At 40.8% G+C, this 22962-nt stretch overlaps 1 protein-coding gene across 9 annotated transcripts; it reads right to left on the bottom strand.

Moving 5' to 3' along the window:
* Positions 1-3939: 3939 nt before the first annotated feature.
* USP44 (ubiquitin specific peptidase 44) lies at positions 3940-22475 on the bottom strand. 9 transcript variants are annotated; one of them, XM_072923221.1, is made up of 6 exons: positions 22342-22475; positions 15443-16948; positions 7314-7512; positions 6734-6842; positions 5729-5850; positions 3940-5340 (listed from the first exon to the last, which is right to left on the bottom strand). In XM_072923221.1, the coding sequence occupies exons 1-6, from the start codon at positions 22408-22410 to the stop codon at positions 5141-5143; spliced, it is 2205 nt and encodes a 734-aa protein (XP_072779322.1). In that variant the 5' UTR covers positions 22411-22475; the 3' UTR covers positions 3940-5140. The 9 variants fall into 9 exon arrangements, 7 of the variants coding, with proteins under 7 accessions (XP_072779322.1, XP_030117431.4, XP_072779321.1 ...); XM_030261571.4 differs by having other exon boundaries at positions 5729-5934; XM_072923220.1 differs by having other exon boundaries at positions 5729-5934; positions 15443-16942; positions 22342-22425.
* Between the last annotated feature and the right edge of the window lie 487 nt (positions 22476-22962).

Here is a 22962-nt window from a genome sequence, read left to right on the forward strand (position 1 = left end):
CATTATCAGACTTCCTGCTGCAGTGAAATCTGACTGTTGAATCTCTTTGTAAAGGTAAACTAAATCCCATGGCTCTGCAGGCCTGTATGCAATATGTCTTCCAATGCTGTATCTTTACCTCATTACTTGCACATTAAAATTTTCAGTAGTTACTGGTGATAAAAATAACAGGTCTGTTAATAGGTCAGTAACAGTGCCTTAAATATAAGTGTTTAGAAAACAGACACTTCACCTGCTCTTTTACAGTCACAGTAACAGCCTGTCTCTATAGAATAGAGTTCATATTAACTTAAAAATATCAGTTATTTTATCCTCTATGTGAGCTGCAATTTAGAGGGGAGCAGTGTCATGTACTGCCTGCAGTTTACAAATAATAGACACTGGTGCGCTTTTTACCCCGAATTACAAGTATTGTTCAAACTCAGTACTGCTTAAACTTGCAGAAATGGATGAAATGGGATACTGAAATGTGTATTTCTGCTGTGGCTGTTTGGGAATCTTGGCGTCCCGGCAATGAAGTTCAATTTATGCAGCTGTGTGGTTATGTGTGTCTCAGCTTCCCAAGAAACAGTAGCTAGTGTGGGTGCTTGTGCATTGCAGAGTGAAAGCTGGCACTTGAAAGAATCTGGTGAGTGGAGTTGCTGGGTACATTGCTGTTGCTATTTTTATTTATGCCAACAAGACCATACACTTCTGCACTTCTTGATGTGACATAAGCTGGTTCTTGTAGCCTGGCTGGCTTCCAGCTCACCTATTTTTGTACTAAGTCGGCTAGAAACAAGACAAATCTGTTTTAGTTCTTGCCTGCTTATTGGCAATTTCCAGTAGTAGCTCAGTGGGACTTGGTATTGTTTCTACAGCTTAATGCTTTCTTAACTTCACTGATAGTACCTTCAAAAACATTTGGTTTTACAGCTCAATGGTGTGTTTTCTTCCCTTTGTGTTTTGGGTTTTTTACCTGGATATAGCAGACCCGGACTAGCAGTGCTAGTTTGGACTATGGCCTCTTCTAACTTTTTAATTTGTTGGCTGTTTGTTCGCTCACATGTAGAGACTAATAATCACGTGTAACAAGTTGAAGTAGAAATGACTCAGAAAAATACTTGCAGAGCATGATGATTAGTGCCCATGAATTTAACTGGGTGTATCTGCATACAAGCGTCCTGTGCTGCTGGCTCTCCTGCATCTTCCTGCCTGGCAGTATAAAAGGCAAAACCTATTTCTACCTTTTTAAAATAAATAGATTTCCTACTGCTCTCATGCTCTTCAGGCTGCCTTTTCCTGCTGCTGTAACTTAAAAGTCCTGGCCGCGCTGTCTAGTAAGTGAACCGTGCTCTCATCACTTGACAAAATCGAAAGTTTACCAAAAGACTTTTAAGCCAGATAATGAAGTCTGTTTTCAAATACCCAGAAGATGGGGTCATCTTGTTTCTTGTACATACATTAAAGTATGTACAGTTGAGCTTGAGTGATGTGTCCTTTTGATGAAGGCATGGCCAAAGATTTTCCTAATTTTAGACTCAACTACCATGCTTCTCCTCTTAGATGTGGGTACAACAGGGCTGGTGGGTATAGCAAACACAGCCAGGTGAGTATAACCACAACATTTCAAAGAGGAGGCTTAACTAGGGCATGTGAGGAGGCAAGTGGAATTCCTGTTCTAGCAAGGAAACTGTTGCTGTGTCTTTCTATGTGGTTGTGCCATGTTCCTTTCAGTGTACCAAAATACTATTTGTATTTCAGAACAGTACAAAATCACAGGTGGTATGCAAACTTAATGATGAGATGTGCAAACATAACTAGAAATTGTTAATTTGACTTTTACAGGTGATGTTTGTGGAGATAGAGGAATTTTGCCAAATCCTACTTTCTTCCCAAAAAAGAGAGTAAGGCTTTTCATTGTTAGTCATTTCCCAGGGTTATGCACTGTTGGTACTTGGCCTCCCGTGAAACATCAGTCAGCTGTCCAGAATGGGAGGTGGGCAGTATATTTTCCTCAGTCCAAACGATTTCACAAAGGTGTGTTTAGAGATAAAGACCATCTTATGTAGCTTGGGAAAAGCATGAGAGCTTTGAGAAAAGCATGGTATGCTTTGAAGCAGGTTATATTTTTTAGGACTTACGCATAGTTATTTTTTCTACAAGGATTCAAGAGGCTTTTCTGTTTTTATAATTTTGAATGCTTCAGTATTTTTTAAAGGAAAAGAAAAACCAGACAACTCTGCTGTGATTAATTTATCATTTTTGACTTGTTTTTGCCGTGACAGGCACCCAACTCTTATAACTTTAAGTCATACTCATTTTAGCTTTGCTTTGCATTTCTACTGATGCTTACATCTCCCTTCTTTTACAAAGGTACAGGGCTCTAGGAAAAAACCCAAAAGCTGTGTAGGCTAGTCAGCAGCTCAGATGAACAATAGATTTTTTACGTAGTTGTTTTGGAAGTGCCTGTATCCCCAGTTTTTGTAACTACATTTTTTTTGTTGTTTGTTTCAGTAAAGTGAAATCTCTGAATCCCTTAAATGGGACAGGGCTCTGTAGAAGCCTTCTCTACTACTCGTAGAGAAAAGTGAAGGCATGTGCTGTCAGGATGCACAAATCAATTACCACCTGGGACTGGAAACTGTAACTATTTTTCAGTTAAAAGTGAGGCTGCTTTGGCCTGTGTGCTGCATCCCTGTGATCTCAGCAAGTTTGCAGATGGTACAAAGCCGGGAGGGGTGGCTGGTAGGCCAGCTGGGGGCACTGCCACGCAAGGGGAGCCGGACAGGCCCAGGAAATGAGACAAGAAGAACCTCATGCAGCTCTACAAAGGGAATCACCACTCCTCCTGCTCCTAGGCAGGAATCACAGGCTGGGTGGGAAGCAGCTGCCCCCAGAAGGACCTGGGGTAGAAGCTGTCTATGAACCAGTAATGTGCCCATATGGCAAGGGAGGCCAACCCTCTGGTTAAAGGGTGCAGAGAGCTACTACCTGAACTAGTTAAGTATTAAGAACTGAAGCAGAAGCCGTGAAGAGCACCTGAATTAGCTCATCTTTGTGGTGGACTGCACTAATCATTTCTACCCTCCTCACTGCTGTGACTAGGAGGACCAGGACTCTTTCTCCTCCTCTTCTCTTGTTCTACCCAAGAAGAGCAATGGAAGAAAGCTGGATTTGCTTTTGCAGAGCTAAAGATGTCTTTCAGAGAAAGACTTGAGACATAGCAATCTTAGCTCCAATGCAGGGGAATAGCTGGAAGCACAGCCTAGGCAATCTTTCTAGTGAAGATGGCAGGGTAAGACTCCTTCTAAGGGACTTGAGTATGTGCTTAATAGTGACGATTGAGACTAATTAACTCTCACACCCAAGTTGCTCTCTACATGTCCAAAGACAGACTCTTGTGTTAATGCTTGAGTCTCTGAAGACCCCTATGGATCTCCTAAGAGATATGCTTGGAGGAAGAAAAAGTATCAGAAGGCTAAAAGGCAAATTTTCTGAACTACCTGTAAGTAGAAAAAGGTGTTTAAATTACATGCATTTCTTCACCAGCCAGGACAGCAGAGGAAAGTATTTTAAAGACTGAACAGCCTTAATAAGTACATTTGTCAGATAACTCACTCCAGCTCATGGCTTTTGGCTAAAAAAGAAAACAGGAATAAAACCCAATAACAAAACCACAAAAACCCAATCAACCAAAAATTTCCCCAAACCAATACATGAACTGTTTTGCACACTTAATTAGGATGAGCAGAAGACCAAGAAGTTTGAGATCTGAGGCTGCTATGTGCTTGTTATAATATGGCATCTTTCAGAAATAGAAATGATAGCAAAACCAGCTGTTAAATCACTTACAGATGGCCAAAGCAGTAGTATAGTTAATACCTTAAGTCCTGTTAGACAAAATCTAAGATTTTTAAAAATTTAATAATGTAGGAATTTATTCCAGTACACACACGCTTTTCTGTCCATATCAAGGCATTTTATTGAGGTATAAACTTCACAGAAGATGAGGTAACAATTTGCATAGGACTTACACAAAGTAACTTCACTACTAAAATTTAATTGGCATTAACTACTGTATGTGGAGGATTGATAATTCCTGCTTGTTAAATTCTCCTCACTGCACAGTTCTGTTAATGCTAGTGGTAGGGCCATGTAGTATAAGGTACAGCAGTTGTGGGTAATGAAACCAGACTGAGAATGCTTTCATGCAAACATTGCAGCTGCTTTTCATCAGCTGTTTGTTCAGGGATGACTGAGACAGACAATGTTTGCTGCAGCTTAAAGTAAGCTGGTCCAATTCAAGAAAAGGGAGGCTAATGTTCTTGTAGCAATGACAGTGGGTGAGTGAGTATGGTTTTATTGTTGGGGGGTTATGGAGTTTTTAACTTGTTTGTTCAATAAAACTTTTGATTTTTTTGGAATAAAAAAGCCCCTGGTTGTTAAATTACTTTGAATTTGGCACTTGAGCTTTAAGTTGTCATGTTTGTTAAGGCTAAAACATGCAAGTCTTGATAAAGATACATTCTTGTGATATTAAACACACCTCTTATATACTTATATGAAAATAACTTCATGCTCTATTTCCTCAAGTTCAGATTTTAACAAATTCTATCAATGTATCTTCAGTATAGCCATTCAAGCTTGCAAAATAACTTCACAGAAAGTGGCCTACAAACAATTCATTTACTATCTGACATGTTTTAACATTCCTTGCTGGTGAATGTCAATATTCTAAGACCTAGTAGCAATTCCTGCAAGACAGTAAGAATCACGGTATCATTAGAACTATACTATAAAATGTACACAAGCATATACAGAAAATTAACCAGACAAATATCAGTTGCCCATTGAAGTAAATTTTCTAAACCAATTCAAAAATATTATCAAAATACAAAACCAGCTTAAAAAAATAGCCTGAGGTAAAAGTTAAATGCACATAGCAATCTCTTCCTTAAAAAAATAGCTGTATTGAAATTCTAGGTACTTTGAAAGTTACTTATTGTCAATAAAAACTTTTGCTAACCATTGTAAGGAGTACTTCAACTAATACAAAACTATATAAACATTGAGAAAGTACAATACTGTACTTTCTTTTAAAAATACATAGTTACGACAATTTAAACCTTTACCATACACACAGGTAACTGGCTTTGGATTAGCTGCTACTGTTGTCCATGGAACAGCCAGCTAATTCTGTGTGCTGCTGACATTCAGCTGTGCTAGGACAAGGGACTTTACCATGTCCATTTGCCTGAGTAAGTCGTTGGCTGTAAAACAAAATGTAGGCTTGAGCCTTGCATACTTCTTCCATAGTGCACATGTTGAGTTTCGAATCATTGCAGTGTACCCAAAATCCTACAATAAGGAAATAAACCAGAACAAAAAAGTCATCAGGACATTGATTTTAAGTAATTGCATCATATTTAATAATTAATTAGTGTTTGGTCCCATTTAATGAGTTCTGTAGAAACAGTAAACTGTTTCAGTTGACCTGGTTTATTACCTCAATGTTTTAAAAGCCTAGCTTAGCTTCCTCAGATTTACAAGAGAGTTTATAGCTAGAACACATTTAACAAGGCAATGCAAAAACTAAACTGTTGGTCTACAGAGCTGCACTTCTCACTTCAGGCAGATCAGCTACAATTGATTCCCTTTTGCTTTTGAGAAAAGACACACTTTGTATCAGTTTAGAATTAGGAACACCCCTTTCTCCCTCATCGCTCATTTCCCAGCTGGTTCCTACCTCCTTCAGAATTGTAGCAGTAGGCAGTGTAGTGCCCTGAGCCAAATCCTTTCCCGTGATGCATTACCACAGCGGACAAGTCGTAGATGAAGCAGTCAGGCAGGAGAGACTTGAGGGATTCCCTGCAGCAATAAGGCTCCATGTTTAGTATTTGATCAAAACTAACATGTACACCAATCTTCTCACGGTGATTGCGTCCTGACCACCTGGAAAGTTAAATCAAATGAAAACTTACGGTTTTTTCAAGGAAAGAGCACAGCATTCTGAATTATGTTTGAATATAACATAATATTTTCACTATTATTCTGTGCACAAATAAATGCTAGGGCTTGTTTTTTTTTTTTTTTTTGCTAAGCTTACTCTTTTACTTCTTTATTTCAAGGCCTTTTAAATGTGTCTATGGTACCCTACTGCTCTCCTCTTCTGAAACATCTGTCTTAAGATCTGCGCAGTGGTGAGTAGGAAGTATTTCCCACCTGTTATATCTCTTTGGTATTTCTCATTTATTCTATCTCATTTTCAGTTTCCTTTGTATGAGGGACAGACAGTACTGATGTTGGGCTACGAGTTCAGAGATGCAGTGTCCACTTCCCTTCTCTGAGGCTAAATGTATTTATGTATTTGGATATAGGAAGGTTATCTGAGACTTCCTCTGAATACAGTCTAGCTTTGTGCATTAGTGATTATGAGCATCCTACTCTACCACAAGATTAATTTTTACCAATAGAGTTCAGAGCAAGGTTAGTAGGTTTTGACTGAAAACAAGGATAAAATAATTTTGGTACTGAAGTAGCAAGTATCTGAAATCCAAAAAGTTAAAGCTTAAAATTGTAACATATCTTACTGACGTTTCAAGTGAACAAGACAAATAAGTTTCTAGTAACTATTTCTCACCATACTAGTAAAGGGAAATGAAACTGATGCTGAAAAACATTTAAGCTAAGCAATGATAGAGCAAGACTGAATCTGTCAGTTTGCAACACTTTTTGTTGTGGTACTACTTACCTAAACCGTTTAAGGTGTAATCTGAGAACCTGAGGTAGTCGACACACCATAAGCTGCTTCTGAGCTTCTGTGAGTATAACTGGTTTAGAAGAAAACTTCCTTCGTTTTGCTGAGGTCAAACACACAGTTACACAAAACAAACCTTGGTAACAGCCTTGTATTTCAGTCTAAGATTTATCCAGAGAATTTGTGTGGACCTAAATATTTGTGGTACATGCCTCCTTAAAAAGGATATGCTCTGAGATCCATTTTGCAATGATTACCCTACAGTGCAAGTAAAAAATACTTGTGGTCACTTACATTAATCACCTTAATTTAAAAAGGTGATGGCTTCTTCAGCTGGGAGTATGAGAAACCCCATTAGTGTGTCATGAGATTGTATCTAAATGAAGCATCACACTTCAAAACATCTTTTGACCAATTTAATCTTCTAGGGGCAAGTAACAGCTGTCAAATGGCCACACCAGGACATAAGAAAAGGTCTTTGTTTGCAATATACTTTTAAGACTTCTATACTTGCACTGTCAGTTTATATTTTACACAGAGAACATATGCATGAGTACATACTGCCTTTACTCACTGTTGCATTGATCACATGCATATATCTTTCCTTCCAAAGCTTCAGTTTCTGTAAACTTGGCCAGCATTTCTGTCAGCAGACATGGATACTGAGACGACATCTCCTTGCCATTGCAGTGATACCTCTCGGGAAACTCCAAGGACAGGTCCCAGAAAGGCTCTACGGTATTTGATTTATTGTCACAGGTGAGACATGTAACCTGTAAAAAAGATATTTCACCAGCTGCTTACACTCAAAAATGTACTTTGCTAAACATGTACTGTAACACAGCTCTAAAAAGAGATTCTTTTTCCTAGAGATAACCAAGGGTAACCAAAGACAAGACAAAGTCATTTAACAACAGAGATGATATACCTAATTTCTTTTCTCTGAAGCAGCATGTCCAAAACTGTCACCAAAAACAAGTGTTCTTATGTTTTACTGAGAAACAAAAACAATGTCAAAATGGTCTGGGACTGTCCAAAAGAAAGCAGCTGGTGAAGTCTCAGCAGTCTTTTCTCCAAAAGGAAAATTTACATGAGAAATTATAATACAGGTTAATTTAAAAATAAATAAAAATAAATCAAAACCACACACATACACACAAAAGAAAAAAAAAAAAAAAAAAAACAAACAGCTGGGGATTTTAAAGTCATATCCTTCTTACTTTGTAAGTCTTCCAGGGAAGCCTGGATTAGGGAGCACACTTCTTCAAAGAAAAATTAACAGGTAAAAATAATTTATTTCTTCTTTCAGTAAGTGGATCCATCGTCACACTAGGGAAAGGACAAGCAGTAAAACAACATGAATAAAATGTAAAGAAGTGAAGTGAGTCAACCTGGAAAATGCAGATACTACAGCAGGAGACAATTAATTTATTATAACATTCCATACATAGGAAAATAAGTTAAAAGCAGTAGCTTGTCTAAGCTGGAAAGACAACACATCAGGTGTAGCATGCTTCCTATTCAGGAAAATACCACAAGTTGTTCAGAACAACTAATGCAAAGACACAGTAATAAAGGAATGAAAATTCATGTGACATCCAAAGATTGTTACTTCACAGGGACCCCTTTATACTGCTGCTGTATAAATAAATTCACTGTTATTCCCTTCAGTTTGGTTAGTAAGCCAACACAAGTGTGAAAGTACACTCAGTTTTGTTCAGATGCACCTTTGTTTTCCTCTGAAGGTTTGCTGTTAGGTAATTATTCACCCTGCTGTGGTATTTCATAATCTTTTATATAAGGACCTATCTGTCACCTCATGGTATCTTTCCCCTAGGTGTTCTTGTAGCTACACTCAGTAGCTGCAACAGCCTATACTCCATCTCTGCATTAGCCACCTAGTGCACATGTGGATTTGTGTCCCAGCATGAACATTCCACAGTGCAGTTAGGAAAGCTGTTAACTGCTTTAAGTTCTAAGATGAAAATGCCACTGCCTTGTTTTAGAAAACAAAACTTCAAACTTACATGGCAGAAAAGAGAAGATTCTTCTATTTTAATTTACACTGTCAGGAGCATCTTTTGCAAGTGCTAACATCTGGCAATGTTTCAAAGCCACAGATTATTAACAATTCAGAGCTGAAATCTAGACATAGGAGACAAAATATATGTTTGGCCACAGTTCAATCACACTCCATCTTAAATCCAGAATGACTAATAAATTTCTGTTGTACAAATGGGTAATTTTGTTGGGTCAAAAGTTTATTTAATTGATGAGTTATTTAATAATTTGTTGTGCATAAATCCACACTTAAGATTAAGGAGCTCAGTATGTAGAACACATGTGACTTTAATACAGATAATTTTAACACATTCTGAGGTTTTAAATTTAGGTTAAGATCTTCTTTTCCAACTAGCTAATGAGTACTATCCCAGAAAAAAAGACATGAATAATAGACCCAGCTTCCCATTTTTACCAGTCAAAAAACCTGAAGAACACAAACAGATAAAATAAATCTGCTTCTCATCTCGTCATGCAACTGTGAGCAAAGCTGATTTGTGGGGACAAAACCCTCTACTCATACACAGCTGCACTTATTTCCTCAAATCCAAGCTAGTCCTCACTGCAGCAGAGTAAAACTCAGGGATTTCTGTAGCTGCCAACAGCGTGGTAACCTGACACACCCGGGCAACCCCGTCAGCCCCTGTGGGCTTGCTGCTCCTGGACATGGTGGTAAAGGACAGCCAAGCACGGCTGCAACAGGGTGGAAGTGTTTTTCTGAGCCAGGCCTGTGCTTACCAGCTGGCTTACTCAAAAAGCAGGAGGATTCCCAGCCTTCTGTGGAATTCATCTGCACTGGCTTCATAACATTCCCATCACTCTTCTTTCTGTCCTAAATGTGACTCCTTTATCTCAGACTCCATTATCATTCACACAGTTCAACACAGATTTTCTTTCTTTCTCCATGAGAAAGAAATTTCTCCAGAAATTGTAAAAACTGTTCAAAAGTTGGTTGAGATGAGATTTTATAAAACACAAAATGAACCCCAAACATGAACTCAAATGGCAAAAACTTTATCTAGTGCAACTTTGTATAGTATAAGTATGCACAACAGTAATAGGGAAGTGAGTGTACTCTAGCAATCTGAGATATCTATCTATGATTATACTTCATAAATTCAGAGGTTGAGTCCACCTTCCCATTATAATTCAGAATTGCTATTATAAGAAGCTTTAATACTGTCATTTATAGCAAAGCAAATGAGAAGTTCACATTAGAGCAAAGTAAATGACAGATTTTAACTAGTCTGAAATCTCTACCTTATGTTCTGCTCTGACCACCCTCTCATGCCTTGAAACACGGGTACTAAATACAATTGTTTGGTTAAAGCTTAGTATTCAATCATGGGCCAAAGGCCAGACTGAAAAGAGCTGGATCAAATTGCTTGATTCAAGCTAAGCACGGAGACTACGCAGACAAGCATCATTGTGGCCACAATAACATGATGGACAGCCACTGCCCTGGATGGCATTCAGTGTAAATGCAGCCAAAGAAAATAGTTAACATATTGCTGCAGAAAAAGCCAACTTCATCGTCAACTGTTTTGCCTATGTGCCATGCACTTGCATGGAAGAAAGAAAACTCTTAACCACCTCTGCCCCAACTCTTTTTTTCCTTTGTTGCTTTTAAGAAGAGTAAAATAGCCAGTCCCATTTTTGTGCTTTCACTAGATGAGACCTATATATAATGACTAGTAACTCAATTTTTGTACAGGAAAGTAATTGAAGAGGATCTCTGGAATACAGCTAAAATGCAGAATTCATATGACTGTCAGCATAAAAAAACCACGAACCGAACTTTGTAGTGATAAGCATACAGTATACTCAAAATTATCTTTATCTGTTTAGCAGAATAACATAAAGCATAACCACAGGTAATTGCAGTCTGTGATTCAATGTCCTCTTATAGATTAATTTAAAATGTTACTTTCATCTGGTTGGAAAACAACTTGACAATCATTTTGTAGGTTGAGCTAAACATAAAAGCACAAAGACTAACACCAAAATATAGAAATCAGTATACATGACATCAACTGGTTTAGGTGCAAATCATCCCATTACCTGCCTGAAGTTCCATCTTTCTAACAGTCCATTCAGTGGGAGATTTAACACTCAGCACTACACAGATCACCCTCAGCATTCTCCCCCAAACTCTTAACTCACAGCATACTACCCCAAACTGAAGGCTTTCAAACAACTCAAAAATCACATTTCCCCTTTTCTCAGACAATCTGTCCTGAAATATGCTTTAAGAATCGTTTACATACTACACTGGTTAGAAACTACTTCACTCCTTGAGACCTGGCATATCTGTTTCTCTGATCACTGCATGCTTTTATTCTGCTGTGCTGAGCAGGAGCAGGGGGAAGCATCTTGCTTAGATTCCACCTTTAAAATGATCAGGAAGTAATCAAACTGCTTAGGAAGTTTTAAGCATGCCTAGAGGTATCAGAAACTAGTTCCTATCAGGCATTGCTATAAAAAATATTGGAGTAAATTCTTCTGAACTCTGAGAAGTCTGCAGAAGACACAAAGCAGGAGGAGTGGCTGGTAAGGCTGGCTGGGGGCACTCCCACCCAGTGGGAATGGGACAGGGCCATTATGCAGCTCTAAAAAAGTAAACACCATGTCCTGCTCCTGCACAGGAATCACCCAGGCACCAGTACAAGTTGAGTGGGAAGAGAAGGACCTGGGGGACAAGCTGTCCAGGAGCCGGTAATGTGCCCTTATGGCAAAGAAGGCCAACAGCCTCTGGAGCTGCATTCGGCAGAATATCACCAGCAGGTCCAGGCAGGTGATCTCTCTTCTCAGCTCCCACACAGCTGAAGTGCTGGGTCAAGTGCTCAGAAAAAAGGGAGACATGGATATGCTGGACTGAGTCCACTAAAGGGCCAGGAAGATGATGAAAGGCCTTGGACATATCTGACATATGAGGAAACACTGAGAGAGCTGGGACTGTTCAGCCCAGAGAAGGAAGCTCAAGGTGGATTTTATCCTTGTACAAGAATTTCTGAGTACACGTAGCACACAATAAATTTGTTATTTCAGTTTCTGGATTTTTAGAAACACACCTGTCCCCTTCCTTGCTTAATATGTAAAAAGTTTAAATAAAGATACTTGAAAATTTGTTGCATACTGTGGTATTTAGTTGGTGACATTTAAAAAAACACAAGCCAAAAAAATCTTGAGACAACAGCTAACATACTTGAGCTCTTGAAATTTACTTCAGAGATCTGTGAGCCAGTGTGGGTCAGTTTACCACTGCCAACTTAGTTCATAGCACAGTAGTTTCTCCTTTCCCATTGAAGGACTGAGGACAGGAGACAGTAAGTACCTTCCACAAGAGTACCAGCACTGAGGGATTGAAAACAACTAGGATTTTAATAGACATACTGAGATCTCCTCAGAGGCCCAGTGGGTTTGAGAGATATGAGCCACTTTCTCCAATCACTGCAGGAAGACTAGCAGTGAAGACAGAGCAGAGGGGAAGGGTTTTGCACCTACAATGCAGATCTTTACTTCTCTTAGATGTACCAGATACTACAGTTTCACGGTCCTGCAAAGTAAAAAGCTGAAATCCTAAACCAGGTATTAGAATAAACATAAAATAAAAAAACAACAGCAATTTGCTCATGCTGTCCCTGGAGTTACCCATTACCTAGTCTAGTACTCTATAAAATAGTAAAATATGTCAAGCAGTAGATGAAGAAAACTTACTTTAAATCTGCTGAGAAAATGGCAAAAGAAAAACAACTACCTCGTATAAAATGTTCAATTGTTTTGACATCATCCAAAACTTTTTCTAGTTATCAAAAAGTAATCTGCATAAGATTCTCAAACACTCAATTCTCTGCTTTCTTAATCTTAGATCCTAAATTCAGTGCTGAACCAGGCAGCACTTCAATAGCAACAAATGGATGGCAACTCAGGATTATGACTTCCCTTCAAATTAAATTAGAACTAGATGAAGGGGGGAAAAGTTGAGCTGCACATATGAAAGTAATGTGATACCTAAGTAAACACACAGCTTATCAGCACTGTAAGGGATCCTCTGTGTACTTTATCAAGAGTAGTTCATAGTATTTCTATGGTTTGAAGGTCAGGAAGATTGACTTCAGGGCACTTGAGTCTCTCACAGAATCAAGTATCTTCAACATATATTTTCTGTACAAAAGGCCAGCAAGTATGGTAATGTTTCAGGGGGTCTAAAATGGAGGCCAACTGCACACAGAAACACACTTCCCAATTCCCCTTTTTCAATGAAGTAAGATGTAACTTAACACGCTAGAATAAAATCCTGTCTTGTTTTTAATAAGGGCAGCTGGGAACAGCTCCAGTTATCTTCTAGAGAGAAACTATAATACTGTCACAGTAGTGCATATTTATTTTTATTACTATGTTTATCACAGTATTACTTTATCTTGTAGGTAGATAAAGTTAAGCCTGCAAGGACTAAACGCACACTCATTGCTTTTAAGAGCTAATGCTGCCCGAGATGAAATGACATAGCATGAAGTTTGGGGCTTTTTCCAGCCCTGCATGGGTGTTTTCTCATCTTTTTTTGTTAACTTCATTAAAGCAGTTCTGACAAACGCCTAGTGAAATCATGGTGTAGGAATCTTACTGAGGAAAGAATAATAATTGCATAACAGAGTCTTTAGAGTTCATCTTTCCATGTGCAAACACCAGGGACTAAATCATTAAGATGACCTGAATATATTTTACAGGAAAGGAATTTAAATCTTCAGGGCTTACCTTTTCCTTATAATATTTATCATGTTCAAAACCACAAGTGAAGACTAAAACAAAAAAAAAAAGGAGTGGCAGAAGACAAAGGGAACACTGGGACAGGTAAAGTGTTGAACAGTCCAGTGGGAACTGCCTAATGAGCCAGGGAAAAATTACTAGATAACAGCTTCAATACTATTTTTCTTGCTCCTCGCACTTCAGGCATTTTTGAGTTGATCAAGGCTGTATTCTGCACACTAACATGGAGCAGCTGCAGTAAGAGCTGTATATAGTAACAGAAGTCACAGAATACTTCGAAACTGCTTAATTCCCTTTCTGGTTTATTCAATAGTGTGGAAGTGAGGACTTTTTGTTTTGGTTTGGTTTTTGTTTTAGTTTACTCACTAGTGAATTCTCATTACTCCTCTCCTGGTCTCAGGAAGGCGGGAGGGTTTCTAGTCAAAAACCTCTCCATATAAAGCTAACAATATGTGAGAGTAGTTATTGCTGAAATGATGCTGTGTCTTTAGAGCCTTGAAAATGCTTACTAAAGGAATGAATCCTGTAAGGAGGTTTGCAACACAAGCAAACCTTGTCACTATTCCTAAAAAAATAACCTTATTTTGCTGGCAAAATTGCTATTTTGGAGAGGAATGGAATTTTCAAATAAAAAACTCTTTAATGACATAATATACTAAACATTTCCAGTTGTGCAACACTGACACAAGATATATAGTACCCAAGGAAAGGAAGTATGCCACAGAAGTGTGTGCACTCTGTCCCAGGCAGAAGGTAGCTGGTGTTCCAGATTTGTGGATAGATCTAACAGTTTCCAGTAGTTTCACAAAATCTAAAATGACTGAGGGCTGACATATGCTGCAAACAGCCCTGTTACCTTCCTATAAAGTTTACAGGGATCATAGCAGTAAACAATCCTACCTTAGTCAAAAACCACTTGGATTTCCAGTTTTACATATCAAAACATTAAACCATCATTCAAATAGTCAGAATACCTGACGTTTTTGTGTTAAGCCTTTTCTTTACACACAATATTCATCAAATGCTTCCACACTCCCTCAGTTAACATATTCATGTATACTATAGATCCATTCCAGGAGCCAGGAACTTCCCAACTTCTGTTCCTGCTGCAATGTGGTTAGCTTTTAGATTAAATCAACAGAAACAAGCATTTGTTTGTTCAGTCAGTATTGAGACATTTATACACACTGTTTGGATATGTATAATAGCAGTGAACACACTGAAATACTTAACAAGGAGCTGAGAAGTAGGGGGGAAAAAAGGAGTCATGCAGAAAGAAGGAAAACCACCCCACAAATTTGGTTCCTGTGTTGACAGAGCCTTCTGTATCTTTGTGTTGCAATAGAAAAGACGTATTAGTATTTTTGTACATAAAATCGTGACATGCAATTACTCACTGGTAAACAATCTCAAATTCAAGCTATTTAGTGAAATAATATCCTGTTTGACATCCATTACCTAATCGGTTTCTACTTACACTAGATTAACCTTCCTTAACACCTTTTATCTAGCAGCACTACAGTGATAAGCCAGATACTTGAAATTGTAAATTCTTCATTCCTTCAAATGAGTTGGTGCTTAACAGCAAATACAAGTGTTTCTCAGTATGTGGAAAGGTGTGTTTTAAAATACCAAATGATTAACAGGTGTATTGGGTTTGAATGGCCTAGTTTTTGGTAGTGGGAGGGCTACAGGGTGGCTTTTATTGAAACTGCGTAATATTTCTTCTGAAACGGTGTAATATATCCTCACCATCCCTCCATAACAGTTATAAATGTATAAACCTTTGAAGTATGTCCATCCCAGACTGACTAGAGTAAATCCAGAACTATAAATCATTAAACACCTTAAAAAAAAAAAAATCATAAAACATACCTGACTTAATAGCTGTCCATGAAAAATGTTGTTAACCACATTCAAAACCTGCTTTATAAGTTTTCTTTGAGAAGCAGGGATGAGAGCTGGGTATCTGGTCCCTGTAGTCTCCAGTTCCTGCTGTACTTTATCCAAAAGTTCACAGAGAAATTCCTGAGCATCTTGTTGGGCATACCCTCTGAAGGCTGGAATTAGTCTCCACACAGAATGAAGCATGGCAAAAGGAGACACCAGTGCCCATTTGCCAGACCACATAACCTGGAATAGAGTATGCAACTCATGACAGAGAGAAATATGCTTTGAGCTGGGCTCCCTGGGCTGAATAAGTTCCATACTTTTTGATGCTCCTCCACTTAATCCAGAGGACAAACTAGGCCGCCGTACAGAATATGATCCCTTTACTTTCTCTTGGCTCTCATTCACATGTAATGTTGAGGCAGCTATTGACAGGTGTTTAGATGAAGATCTTGTTTTACCATTGGTTGCTGTTGCCAGCAGTTCCTGAGTTTGGTTGAGATCAAGCTTTAAAAAGCATTCTCGAAAAATAAGTAAGTGACTTAATACCTGCAGGACAGAATTCATATAGCATGTGTTCCCCAGGTTTCTCAGTCCTGTTACTCCAGGAGTCACTGTAGGCCTTCGTTTAATTGGAGAGTCACTTATTTTTTTCACTCTCAGTTCTTCTGAGGTATATGTTTCTTTCAACTCTGACAAAAATTCCATGTTCTGTGAGGTTTTTTGAGGGCAGGGTTCTGGTTTTGAGCACATTCTAAACTGATTTTGTAAACGACTGCTCTTTCTTGGAGGCATCTTTTCCATCTCTGCTTTCAACTCACGTTTTCTTTCTTGTCTTCTCTTCCTAGCTTTGTCCTTTTTTAGCTCTGCTTCTTCTTGACGTCTTTCTTCTTCCAAAATCCTTTCCCCAGCAGGTGTCAACTCAAGCCACGATCTGAATACTTTGCCAAGGACCGCACGCCGTCGGTGCCAGAGAGCTGTGAACATCCTGTCTTCATTCCGAAGCATGGCTTGGGCACCACCGTGTGCAAGGTAGGAATCATCACTGGTACCCATAGAACGCAAAGTCCTCCCACTTCGAGTAGTGCAGTCATAGTTTTGACTCTTGATTGCACTTAATGTACTCCGCAAGAGTTTTAAGTCACCGGTTGCATTGTCATTGAGAACATAATCATCGCAGAGATAGCAGAAAACATACAGCTCATTAACTTCCAATGCCACTGGGTGGCTGCTCTCCTGAAAGTGCTTTAGTGCATGCTCTTCGATGTATCTTCCACACGCCACATGTGAGCAGCTGAGGCACGCCCACACAGATTCCGTAGTATTGCAGTCCATGCAATGCCATTTCTGAGGATTGAGAATGGAGTGATCTTGGGCCAGTCGCAGACGTCCTACGTGCTTACACTTATCCATTGTTAAAACTGAAATTGCAGAGATATGCTGGCAAAACACATCATCCAAACTAGCTTCTGCCCATAATTCGACCTGCAACTAAAAAAAAAAAAGGAAGTTATAGTTAATAAATACACAACCGTATCCCTTTTACAGGAGTCAGTGTACCAAATTCATATTAAGATGAAGACCACTATCATCATCCAGCTGAGTCCCACCAAACATATGAAAGAAATCAGTCATGTGGAGCCACATACACACTCAACACCTTCAACAGCAGTTCCACGTTCACACTAAATTGCCTGTATACCACAGTTTATATTCCCAGTGCTTTGTGGCTCTGGACTGAAGCATACTAGCTACACTTTAGGCCTGGTTTGGTTTTTTTATTAAGGGGCAATGATTTTGTTTAAAGATGCCGTTACAGAGATTGGATACAAAAGCAACTTAGAGTGGGAAAGGCTGTTCAGAGAAGCTGTGGATGCCCCCATCCCTAGAACTGTTCAGGGCCAGGTGGGATTGGACTTTAAACAACTGGAGCTAATTGGTGGTGTCCCTCCACACAGCAGGGGACTGGACTACAGGATCTTTATGGTCTCTTGCAACTCAAACCATTCTGAGATTCCAAAATTCCCCTATTAATTCTACCCCTAAGCATACAGGTGCAGAAGTGCAAAGTTCACTTAAATTTATTATGTTTACACAGTGCCAACAGTTCAGACAAATGAGGCTTTATACAACTCAAACCCTTAATTAATCCATACCCTTAATTAAATCACTGCCCCTCTGTGCTCAGTCAACCCCATTATACTATTTCTATAATGATGTATCTTAAATATCTACATTTTAACACGTCATCCTAACACCTCTGAAAGAGAAACTTAGCAAAGCAGAACTTGATTTCCTAAGACAGAAATAGCAGGAGCTACATCAATTACCACACACTTTATTAAAACTTTCTAATCCAGGTCTTCAAAAGTTAATTTAAAAATCTGACTAGCACTGGCTTACATCCTTTACTAAGTTTGTATGGTTACATTTATTTGTTCAAAGCCACTGTTTTTGCTTCCTCCTATAAAGTGCATTTACCCAAAAGAGACAGCCTCTGATTAGCAAAGAAGTAAAGAGACAGTGATTCATTCTTGTTTTTACCATTTTTGACTATCTTGTTAAGATACAACAGCTAGAGATAAATGATAACAGTGCTGTGATGCATCAGGAAGTGATTACATTTGATCTGGGGCATTTGTGCCCACCACATCACTGACCAGGAGGGCCAAAGAGCACACAGCACCAGTACCATTATGCACAGTGCTTGCCAGATGAATCAATTAATTCACCTGAGGAGTTCAAGGCTTTGTCAAATATTCAGCCTATACCAAGTGAGACAAATTTGCCATTTCAAATACATGCTCTGCACCAGGCTTAGGCTGTACAGTATAAAGGCCCTGGCTTCTATGTTCTACAGGTAAATAAGCCATACTACAACAGTACTGAGTGATTTGCACACCTCTGGATAGAACCAAAAAACTGTATTCCAGCTATTAGCCTATATGCTAATATTTATCAATTTCTACAGTTCTGAAACACTGAATAGGTTACTGAATATAGAGTAGATGTTTAGTGTAAAATAAACATTAGCTAGAGAGAATCCTAATGTACAATGCCACGACACCACTAAGGCAGGAAAGTAGGTAAAAGGTTGCTGATGGCTAGAAAAGAAGCTCTAATTTTCATCTGGTACTTTGATAAAAACTGTCATTAAAAGATTCAACCAAAAATGGCTTAGTTTGGTTAACTGGCCCATGGCTAATGCCTTTTAAAATGTTACAATACAGATAGCAACATAAGAGCTGCAATAAGCCTCTGAGCACATAATCAGCACTCAGAATTACATGTGTTGTATAGAATTTATTCTGTAATGAAGAAAAGCTTGAACCAGCTGTAGAGAAAGTAAAATCTGTACACAGTTTTACCTTCCCCTATTAATCTCTCATTCATTCTCCTAAGAGTTGTTTCCAGTCCATACTGACTGCACCAAAGAATTTCAGGCACCACGACCTCTAGGGAACCATGCAGCAGCTCCTAGACCAAGTACCAGCCACAGTGTATTAGGGGAGGTCGAGATCTCTTGTGTGCCATGGTCAGCAGATCACAAAAGTAACACTTGCTTAACTCTTTCATCTTGCTTGCACCCATAACATTAATTGCTTCTAAAAGGCAATCTTATCTGCAGGCTGCTAATTAGATTCTTTTACAAATAGTAAGTTTGCTTTTTATACTGTCTTTATAAATAAGATCATCAGCATTATCTCATGTCTCTTAGTCTGACAGCTTCTTTTCCACAGCAAAACTTTTGGAACTTTTGTAACACTGATAAAATTCAGGATAATAATATGTATGTAAAGCCTGCTGCAATAATTAAATGTGGAATGGAGAATTTTAAGGGACAAGACTTATCTTTGTGGGTTTGGGCTAACATATATAGATTCTATTGCATAACATATTAGTAACAGTCCTTTCCAGCAGACCAGAAAAGAACACTAAACCCTACCTTTCCACAGGGCTATCACACACAGCAATGCTGTCAGTCAGAGCAGTCTGAAGGGCCAACTCTTTCTGGATTCATTAAAGTCACTGCATAAACCCTGTGCTTTGTTTTTCCTTCCTTTTAATACTACATGAGCAGATTCTTTTTTTCCGCACTTTTAAAAACATTCTCAAGACTAACACTGCTTAAATGCCTCAGTGTAAGCAGATATCAGACTGAGGACAAGAACAGTCCACTGATTTCTGGACAGCCACTGTGTAAATCAGGACTGCACATTCAAGCTCTTCATGCAAAAGCAGCACAATTCTACGAAAGCACAAGATCAGCACCTCGAAGGGAAAAACCTAAAGCCCCAGCTCCCCCTCCAGCAACCAAGCCAGCATGACATTTCCCCACCTACATCGATGTGTGGAGAAAAGAAACAGGGTGGAGGGGGGAGGGGGAGGAAGCATCTTAGCATGGGAAAAGTCTTTCTTTGAAAAAAAGGTGAAGAAATCAAAATGCAGTTTGGTCAAAAAGACAGCAATATCTGAAAACACCGTAAAAAAGCTCAGAGTACAAAAGTGAGACCAAGAAAACTTCAGATGAACGTCAAGCAGCACACTGACATAATGAATGTTTGAAGTACTGAGACTGCATCAGCCCACAACATTTAAAAGCTGTACCTTAGAACCAAAACTTGGCAAAAAATCTCAGGATAAAAAACAGGAGTGAAGTGACAATGATGGAAGAAACAGGAAAAATACTGCATACTCATTCCCACACCTGAAAACTGCAGTTGGAATAAAATAGCACAATCTAATGCTCCAATGTTAAAATTCCCTAAAGGAAGTTATTCAGCCCTAGTTTCTGCATTCCTCTCTCCTGAGGTTCAGTTCTGTGCACACACACAAAGAAACTTTGAATTAGTTGACCAGCACTTCAGAGATCAAGCCCCCCCTCTGTGTCCTTACTACAGACCTGAGCTGAAGCAGTAAGCAAAATAACAACTACCAGCATATAGAATAGTACTATTGAAGCATTAAGTTGTCTGGAAACAGAGATACGCAGAAGTTTTTCCTTGCACCAAAGTTTCATAAGCTTGAAACAAAGATATATAGAAAAGGATTTATTTATTGTACCATATTTCAACCTTACTGACATGTTTATTCCTTTTGTTCCACTCAAGAAAGGCTGGCAAAATGTACATTTTTGGGTAATTAATGAGCTGAAAAAGCACTTGATGCCAAAACCAACTCAGAAGTCATGAAAATTGATGGTTTTCTTCCATTTCTGTTCCATACAAAAAAAAAAAAAAAAAAAAAAAAAAAATCAAGACTTTAACAATTTAAGGGTGATTTTCACAGCTAAATTTATAAAACATAACTATAAATATAAACAAAAGACTGTATTTCCCCCTTAGTCACTACTCTGTAATTAATTGCCTGACACATAAATGAGAAGTCTCCAACATTAGACTAGATGCAATACAGAATTTTACAATTATATACACACGTGTGTGTATTCTGGCTTTTAAATCAGATGACCGTTTACCAATTGATTCTCATCAGGTTCAGAGGACCTACTGAATAAATGAAAACATAGGAATCATGGGTACTTAAACAACTCAAAGTTTTAGATAACAAATACAGTAACTAGATGGCAAATGTACTGCTTTACTGCTTGTTTAAACGAGTTTTCTTTAAGAAAACAACCCAACGAAACACTTATGCGCGTAACTTCCAGCTGCAGTACAGTCCTGCAGGCGTAACAATTTAGACTTGAAATCAAAGCAGCACTTCAAAAAGAAATTTTGTGAATTATTTCCGATTTCTAACAGAGCAGCCTTTGACAAGAAACCCCCCAGTCTCCCTTCTTTGGAGCCGTGCCATTTAACTTTTTTGCTCTATTTTCTTTTTTTGCCAGCTTAAGAATGTACATCCAGCGTGCTGCCTAGAAGTGGCCATTTACCCCAGGACACCACAGACAGCGGTACAGCTTTACATTCGATGTCTACTACGGCAAATAACCGCGCGTTTCCTGCAGCGGAGACTTGACGATAAACAAACAACACGGACTGAAGCACCTTCACACCGGCACGAAAAACACAGCGCTTCTTATCGATCTGAAGTGACACTTGACAGTTCATCTCGATCAGAAAATCGAGCATTTCCGACTGCTCTGACAGGTCCTGCAAGCACAGACACCCCCGCAAGGCTGGCCCGGGGCTCGGGGCCGTTCCGCAGAAGGTCCGGCGCCCCCGGCGCACCGCGACAAGGCGCGACTTCGCCTCTGGCCACAGCAGACAGGAGCCGAGAGCAGCGGGCCCCGCTCACCCGCGCCCTCCCTCACCTCGACGTCCTCCCGGCCCCTCGGGGACGCGTAAGGCAGCGGGCCCATGCAGGGTTCCCCGCCACACACCGAGCGCGGCGGGGAGGCGGCAGAACCCCCCTGCCCGGTGGGGCTGCCTGGTCCCGGGCTCCCGCTCCCCCGGCCCCACGCCGTACCCTGCCCGGCTCGCCCCCGCGACAACGAGCACCTCCTCCTCAGGTGGCCCTCCACAAACACCGCGCCACCGCTACCGTCCCTCCCCGAGGAAAAGGCGCCGGTGTCTCCCGCCCCACGCTCCCCTCCGCCGGGCACCTGCTCCGCGCAGGTCGGCCCTGGGCGGGCTGGCAGCGCCGCCGCGCCACTGCCGCTCCCGCCCGCCGGTCCCGCACGCACCCTTCACCCGCCGCCATCTTGGGCGCCCCGAGCCGCCGCCGCCTCGGAGCGGCCCCTCCGCGACGTCAGTGCCGCGCGGGGCCGCCCCGCCCGCCCCACACCCCGCGCGGGCGGGAGCGCGGCGGGAGGCCCGCGGGGAACGCGCGGCGGCGGCGGGGCAGCGCCGCCAACATCCCGCACTCGCCCAGCAGCCGCACCCCCGCGGCCGCCCCGGGCCCTGCCGCCGCCCCGCACCCACCTGCCCATCGCCATGTGCCGACGGCGCGTCTGTCACCAGATTTGTAGTGGCAACCGAAGTCCTTCCCATGTCTCCTCCCACCTCCCCCGGCCTCCCCCACCCGGCCGTCCCGCGGGCCGGTCCCTCGGGGCCGGATGCGGGAAGCCCGGTGGGACGGGCCGGGGGGCCGGTTCCCGAGGCGCCGAGGAGCTGCCGCTGCCCCGGGCTGTGCCCGCGGGGCACCTGTTTGCCCCGAGGTGGGTCTGTACCCAGCCGGGAAGAAGCGGGGTCTTAGGCTCCCCAGGAGTGGGTGTCCAGATTTACTTCCTACGTTTTCACCCGTGATTTGTCATCGGTGGCGTCGTCCTTATCCGAGCACAGCGGGAGCTCCGTGGGCTGAGCACTACCCTGCGCCCCAGGCCTCGCCCGGTGGCTCCCCAGCTGGCAGGTGCCACCAGGAGCCATCTCTGGCCTGGGCGCTGCCCAGACGTGACAGTCACACACCGTACCAGAGACCTCAGCCCATGAAACTCCTTCATATCATATCTTTGTGCACGTTGTTTGTGGAAACTTCTGCAAGGCAGCTCACGTGATACAAAACCCCAGTCTCTTATCAGGTCCTTGTTACCCATGTATTGAGTA

Source organism: Taeniopygia guttata, chromosome 1A (assembly GCF_048771995.1).
Source record: "Taeniopygia guttata chromosome 1A, bTaeGut7.mat, whole genome shotgun sequence".
In the NCBI taxonomy this organism is placed as follows: domain Eukaryota; kingdom Metazoa; phylum Chordata; class Aves; order Passeriformes; family Estrildidae; genus Taeniopygia; species Taeniopygia guttata.